General features: G+C 41.1%; 1 protein-coding gene across 1 annotated transcript in view; it reads right to left on the bottom strand.

Moving 5' to 3' along the window:
- The window catches only part of arid3a (AT rich interactive domain 3A (BRIGHT-like)), a 28,577-nt gene that overhangs the window by 3,433 nt on the left and 18,048 nt on the right, over nucleotides 1–7,096 (bottom strand). Inside the window, exon 3 of the mRNA XM_037697826.1 lies at nucleotides 3,339–3,429. Coding sequence (XP_037553754.1) covers nucleotides 3,339–3,429 — 91 coding nt within the window. The remainder of the gene's footprint in view (nucleotides 1–3,338; nucleotides 3,430–7,096) is intronic.

Below are 7,096 nucleotides of genomic sequence, written 5' to 3'. Positions count from 1 at the left end.
GCATTTATTAAGGAAAAGTTCAACTGAGACACACCTTTGCTATAATTGTGAGCAAACAAACAATTGTTTTTATGTGTTAATCTTGTTAAATTCTTGTTAAAGTCCTCCCGTGCACACTCCCGCGGCCGCCATTTGGCAGCCAAACGATTTTTGGCACAACACTGGCCCACGTTTCCGAATTGTCAGTGGTGACGCGTAACAAACGCGACGCGTCAGCGGTGACACATAATAGATGCGTCTTATACGGTGAAGCGATGTATTTATGTTTTTCTCCACTTCATTAGACATATGTGGACTGATGTGACTTATACGGCGGTGTGACGTGTACGGTGGCAAGTACAGAAATCCCATATCTTGTTTCCCCTCTGTCACCGGATAAAAGTTCTGTTTTTGCACTTTTTACAATTTTCAATCAGCAATTTCTGTATTATTTCTGATATAATATTTAAATAAATATGTTTGCCTTGAATATGCATATTCTTGTATTAATCTTATACCTGTTGTGTTTTTATTGATGCAAATACGCAAAGTTTCCCACTGAGGGACAAATGTAAAAAAGTTCTATTTTATTCTAATTTATTTTAAATAGCTCATCTTTATGGATACATTTTTTTGTAGCTGTTGGACAAAACAAAAACTATAAAAGCTTTGTTTAAAAAAGTGATTACCAGGTTTTCCCAAAGGGAAGCACCAGAACCCAGTTAAAGGTACTGACTATGATCCTCAAGGCTCAATGGGATTTACCTGCTTAAATAAAGGTTGAATGAAAAAAAGATGAAGACCGGAAAAATAATTAATTTATTAATAATTTTGCGGATTCAGTCTTTTGTTTCCACCGAAACATCTTTTCCAAGAGTCTATACTTGTCTGGTTCCACCACATTTATTTACCTACAGACTAGAGCCAGTCTAATAAAGGTTTTTAAACTGCTCGATTAGATAGGGCCTTGCTCAAGGGCTCAGAGTGGGGCAAATGAGCGTGGAGGTAGGTGTGGGTGTTTCATCTAACCCACCCACAGTTTCATGTTATCGGTACTGGGAGTTGAAGCGGCAATCTTCCAATCACAGGCCCACCTTCTGTAACCTCTGCGCCACCACTCCCACTTGGACATATTGAATACACATAAATGATTCTGAAAACCTGATTTAATTTAACTTTTTTATAGAGGGAAATAATTGTTTAGTTGAAGTAATAAATATACATCTAAAAAAAAAAAAAACCTAGTTAAGTTGGTAATAACATGAAATATCGTATTTTCCGCCGTACACGTCACAACGCCGTACCAGTCACATCAGTCCAAATATGTGTAATAAAGTGAAAAAAAAACATAAATAAGTTGCTTCGTCGTATAAGTCGCATCTATTACGCGTCACCGCTGACAACCCGGTGTGGGCCGGTGTTGTGCCAAAAATCAATTGGCTGCTAAATGGCGGCCGCGGGAGCGTGCACGGGAGGACTTTAACAAGAATTTAACCAGATTAACGCTTAAAAAACAATTATTTGTTTGCTCGACTTTATAGCAAAAGGTGTGTCTCAGTTGAACTTTTATTTAATAAATGCACTTCAAAGGTCAAATTTGCTGCATTTCACCGGGGCGGTGCGGCGAAATGAAGCTGATTTGCCAGTTGCTCCAGAATGATCCTGCAGCTGGACGAAGGTGGCTTAATATGGCAAGCCAATTGCGTCATTAATAGCCACTTTTACCTATTACATGATGCAACGGCATGCCATACTACCCCAGTGCCATGTAGAGGCTGAAAATGGTAGTGTTTAATATTTTCAATGTCAGAATTAATGAACACGGTCATATCTCGGTCAAAAATTGGTTTATAAATATGAGGAAAAACATAAATAAGTCGCTTCGGTGTATACGTGACAGGGCATGTAAATTATCAAAAAAACTGCAACTTATAGGTTGGAAAATACGGTAATTGATCCTTTAATAAAATTCTGACTGATTCTGCCTTTGGAGTGATTCATCACAATAAACTAAGTTTTTCTGAAAGATAAAATGAAACCGAAAAGCTAGTAAGTCGACGGTGTCAGCAGTGCCCTCTTACTGCTAACACACTGCCCCTTCCAGAGGTATTAAGCCCTCATTAGTGACTCCAAGCTGCTGTAGGATCTTATTATCTAGTGGTCAGGGGAGGGGGGTGGTCAGAGGGGTGGGACTGCGAGACCAAAGAGAGCTGAGGTGGATGTTACGGTGGGGGGATGCCAGCTAATGTACAAGCCTGCTGGAGGCGAAGGGGGGGTTTTAATTACAGGATGCGTGCATTTTGTGAAGTGCCTTGCCATAAATCTTAGAAATTACCCATCCCCCCACCCATGTTGCTTTATTTGCTCCCTATTCCTCTCAGTCTCTCTGTCTTAATCACACCAATAAATATTTGCCTTGTGGGAGCCCTTTAACCTCTCCGTCACATACACAAGCTGCCATGACAGAGCATATTCTTCTATTATTCCTGTTTGCGCAATGAATGGAAGAGTGGAGGGTTGCTGCAAACAAAAACCTTGTTAAAGCTGTGATTCTCACATGGTGGTTCACTATCAACAGCATAAAAAAAAAGAAGACTAAAAACTGAAACCGCGAGGCGCCGAGTCGATTGGCGTCGCGGTTTCCCTGTTCACTTGAGGAGCTAATAGTGAAGTGTGAACTGTGTTAACACACTCAAAGGATCTGTCTTACTCATGGATATCCAGTTTCCAGTCAGTGTTTACACACTCGGGCACAGTGCCCTCCTTTGTAACTGCAAACATGTGACCCACATCCAAATTACTCTAGTTGTTCAGAATCAACCCAAACATCTAGTTTCATTTGTAGAGATCTGGATGTGGCACCAGCCTGTTTATTGTGCAACTCCCCAACAAAGCATGATTTTAATCTAAAACTCTTGACATGAACGGTGGTGGGCACTATGCATCTCTTCCAGGAATGCTAAGCCTTTCATTGAGGTGTGTTTTTGGAGAAAGGAAAGGTGCTGTTAAACAAACATCTTTAATTATTATGTTATAAAAGTGTGCGTGACCCAAACCGTGACTGAACAGTCTTGCTGTGAACGTCACCGTTGCATCAGGATTTTTACTGAAACTTTCTTACTTTTGGACATTTGTTATGATGCGTAATCATAAAAACAAAGTAGTTTTTTTTTTTTTTTTAACAACCGGGAGCAGCTGATTAACATATCTCAAAAGCTCAAATAATAGTCCCAAATGTCAAATGAATTGAAAAAGGAGGTGCCGTAGATGCATTCCCGTCTACCTGCCAGCTGTGCCATGAGTGCCTGATCAATGAGATCCTGGAACTGTCAGGAAGCATGGCTCATGACAGCAAGGACGGGGATCTTCTTCAGTGACAAAGAGCTCAACAGGCTGCTGGGAGGACTGGCCATCGCTCAAGGAGGAGTTCTTCTTGGGATACGGGTGGTCCTGCAGCCCAGGGGAACCGAGAGGCCAGCCAAGTCTGGGCGGACAGATTGGATGGCATCTGCGGCCATTTTCTTCAGATCCACTGTAGGATGGACCTTTACAAGAGATCCTTCCTGCCTACAGCCATCAGTATCTATAACATCTCTTAATGAAATGAGGATGAGCTACAGCAACATTTAATTTCCCTTTGGGATTAATAAAGTATTTTTTAATTGAATTGAAATGAATTCCAATCCAAAATATGAACATTAGATCAACATTTGATTCTAAACTGAGAGTTTTATTGGCCATCTCCACATTGGCCATGTGATAAACTAGTAAAGCCACCAGTAACTCAATAAAGCAGCTTTGGAAAATAACTCCAAACAAAAAAGAGCAAATGAGAAATTACCTTGAAGAGGTTAAACATTTTTATTTACCAGCCAAGTCTCAGCATTTCAGTCCTCTCACATTAAATATACCTCCTCCAACCACCGTGTTTATTCACGAAACAAATCTATCGTTACTGCGAAGTCTTAAAATAACAGGGTTATACCTCGGTGGAGAAGGGTGTAAATAGGAAGTCTTATTATTCTTAGGAAATCTTAATCAAGCAGCTCATGTAAATGTGAGAAACAGGGCGTGTCAAGCAGCTGCACGCTCCGAGCCGTAGATCATGTTCGACACGTCCACCTGCAGCTCGGACACGAGCCGTCGATGGAGCTGAAGACGGTGGCGTCTCTGCTGCAGGAACATAAGCAGAGCTCGAAACTAAAGGCAGCCAACCAGGATGCTGTCCGACTGGCAAGACCACTACCACACCCCACCCCTCACTATACACCATTGTTCGTCTCACATATATATTTTCTCAGTTCCTCTGACCTCTCTGTATCTGTTTTCTTCTGGCTTTTCTTTCACTCTTCACTTTTTCCCCTCTGTCAGTCCCACAAACACAATCCTTGTAACTCCCCTGCCGCCTACCAACACACACACACATACACACACACACACTGACTTATCAGGCTCATGAGGGTGTGGTCGCTATAGGTTTTTCAAATCTATAGTAGGAATGGGAGCCCCTGCTCTTGGCTTAAGCTCCACCAGTCAGATAAACAATAAGAAACTAGATAAACGACAAGAAAACTGGGCCAACTGGTAAAGCAGGGTTCACACACCTTGACCAAATCCTCCGCAACGAAAAACTTCCCGACAGGCAGATAAAGATTTCTAATCATATGATTCGGTGAGAAGTTTTATGGATCTATAAGTTTTATAGATCCGCTTGTGAAAGTCAACTCACAAAGAGCAGTTTTTTTTTTTGTTATTTTTGTTATGCACACCAATGAAGACAGATTTCTCAACGTCAGATAAATAATCGAGTGTTGTCTGATAGTTTCGGAGCGTATATGTAGGTCAGCGACAGAATGTCTGCAGAAAATTATAAACAGGCCTTATACTGCAAATAATCAGTAACCAAAGAGCAGCCTTTTTTTTACAGCCTCACAGTCAGAGGCGGCGGTAGCAGAATGTAATATGTGTGTTTGTGTTTGGGGGAAGGGTCACTCAACCATTAATGCAAATGGCTGTCAGTCGTGCTGGCACACCAGTGTCACGTAACGCACAATAGAGCCTTTGCAACTAAAAACCAAAAACCGAGAAGACCGGGGTATCACCTCCATGCTCCTTACACCTGCCAATCACCTTTTGTTAAGGCTGACAGACACAAACTTGTACACACATGTACAAAAACAGCCATAACTCAGGCTCTGCTTCTGCTCTACGTCTGCATGACTTCTTATCTTTCTTTCTTTTTAAAACGTCTGACCTAAAGAAAAACTTTGAAACTAATTTATCTTGTAGATAAATTTAAGATCATGGTCAAGTTCAGTTTGATGTAGAATTAAAAAGGTACTCATTGCAAAAAAAGGTTTTCCTGAGATATCGTATTTTTCGCTGTACAAGTCGCAGTTTTTTGCATTAATTAGTATTCCTGCGACTTATACAGCATAGTGACGCATTTATGTTTTTTCCCTCCATATATAAAACCAAACTTTTGGCTGAGATCTGACGATTTCATTCATTCTGACATGGAAATTTTTGAACACTACCATTTTCAGCCACTAGAGGGCCCTCGACTAATGTGGCAAGCCAAGTGTCTCATTAATAGCCAAAAGTGGCTATTAAAGAGACACTTGGCTTGCCATACAAAGCCACCTTCGTCTTGCTCCACTTTGGTGGCACAATCACTTTGGTAACAGTTTCTGTTTTAAATGTGCTCTATAAATAAATCTGACTTGACTTGCTCCAGAACTCCTGGCGCGAACGTCAAATTAGCTGCATTTCGTTGCGCCGCCTAGGCAAAATGCAGCTAATTTGACCGTCATAGTGCATTTATTAGGGGAAAGTTCAACTGAGACACACCTTTGCTATAATTTCAAGCAAACAAATAAATGTTTTTAAGTATTAATCTTGTTAAAGTCCTCCCGTGCACGCTCCCGCGGCCACCATTTGGCAGCCAATCGATTTTTGGCACACATTTCCGGGTTGTCAGTGGTGACTCATAATAGATGAAACTTACAACGGCGAAACGACTTATTTAAGTTTTTTTTTCCACTTTATTAGACACATTTGGACTGATGTGACTTAGACGGCGGTGCGATGTGTACGGCGGCAAATACGGTCCATAAAATGGTGACGTTTGAAAGAGTTTACTCCAGTAATTTTCCTGATGCAATTCTGAAATGCGGGTACACACTCAATGTAAACAAAGCACTTGGCTGAATTTGTTGAAAACCATGTGGAAGCTTGAGTCACATGACCTATATTACACAGGCTGTGCAGATAAACAAATGTGGTCGTGAGTTTAACGGTTGATCTGTTTTCAGTCACTTTGGCGCTTTCCGTGGGAAAACAAACACGTGTGATGTTTACCGTTCGGTCACAACTGTTTCGTTTAACGACACGATCATCCATCAATGTGGGAAAATATTGTGCAGATTCAGTTACTTGCATCACATTTTTTTTATCCTGTTTTTACAATTTTGCAATGTGCACCTTTAAGAGGATTACAAAGTGAGATAAGTTTCCCTGAAATCTTAAAAAAAAAACTTGTGACCAACTGGAGTTGTTTGGTTTGTGACTGTAAGAAGCTACGGCAGCGAACACACCTTAAATAGGATTACGAGCGATTTTGTAACTACAGGGTGATAACTTCTGGGTGTGTTTTATCCTCTGGTGTGTGATTTTAAGTTAATGGAAATGTTTACAATGTTTCTGTTGCTGGAAACGCGTAGCTCAAATCCTCTTTTTACCTAATGCAGAGGGCGCAGGTTCACAACAACAATTAATCCAAGGCCTTCAGATGATTTCTTTCTCATGAAAGAGATTAGTACGAACTTGTTTTTTTCTTATTGCCTTGCCTGACTGGAATGGGAAAAATGCCGCTGCCTCTTGTGGTTGTGTTTAAGCACGACTAAACCAGATTAACTCTGTGATAGATGACGATGAGAGGTGGACTGTCTCCTTCCTATAGATCATTTGTGAGCATAACAAGGAGAAAAATACCCTGAAATGTACCGGGGGGGGGGGGGGGGGGGGGGAAGGGTATTTATAGGGGGGGGGGGGCGCAAAGAACACACAACAACAGTAAGTACAACTCAAAACACTGCTGGTTACACCAGGTGAATTT

This window comes from Nematolebias whitei, chromosome 3, assembly GCF_014905685.2.
Source record: "Nematolebias whitei isolate Nwh7 chromosome 3, NemWhi1, whole genome shotgun sequence".
Classification (NCBI taxonomy): domain Eukaryota; kingdom Metazoa; phylum Chordata; class Actinopteri; order Cyprinodontiformes; family Rivulidae; genus Nematolebias; species Nematolebias whitei.
This window is presented reverse-complemented; position numbering and strand designations above follow the sequence as displayed.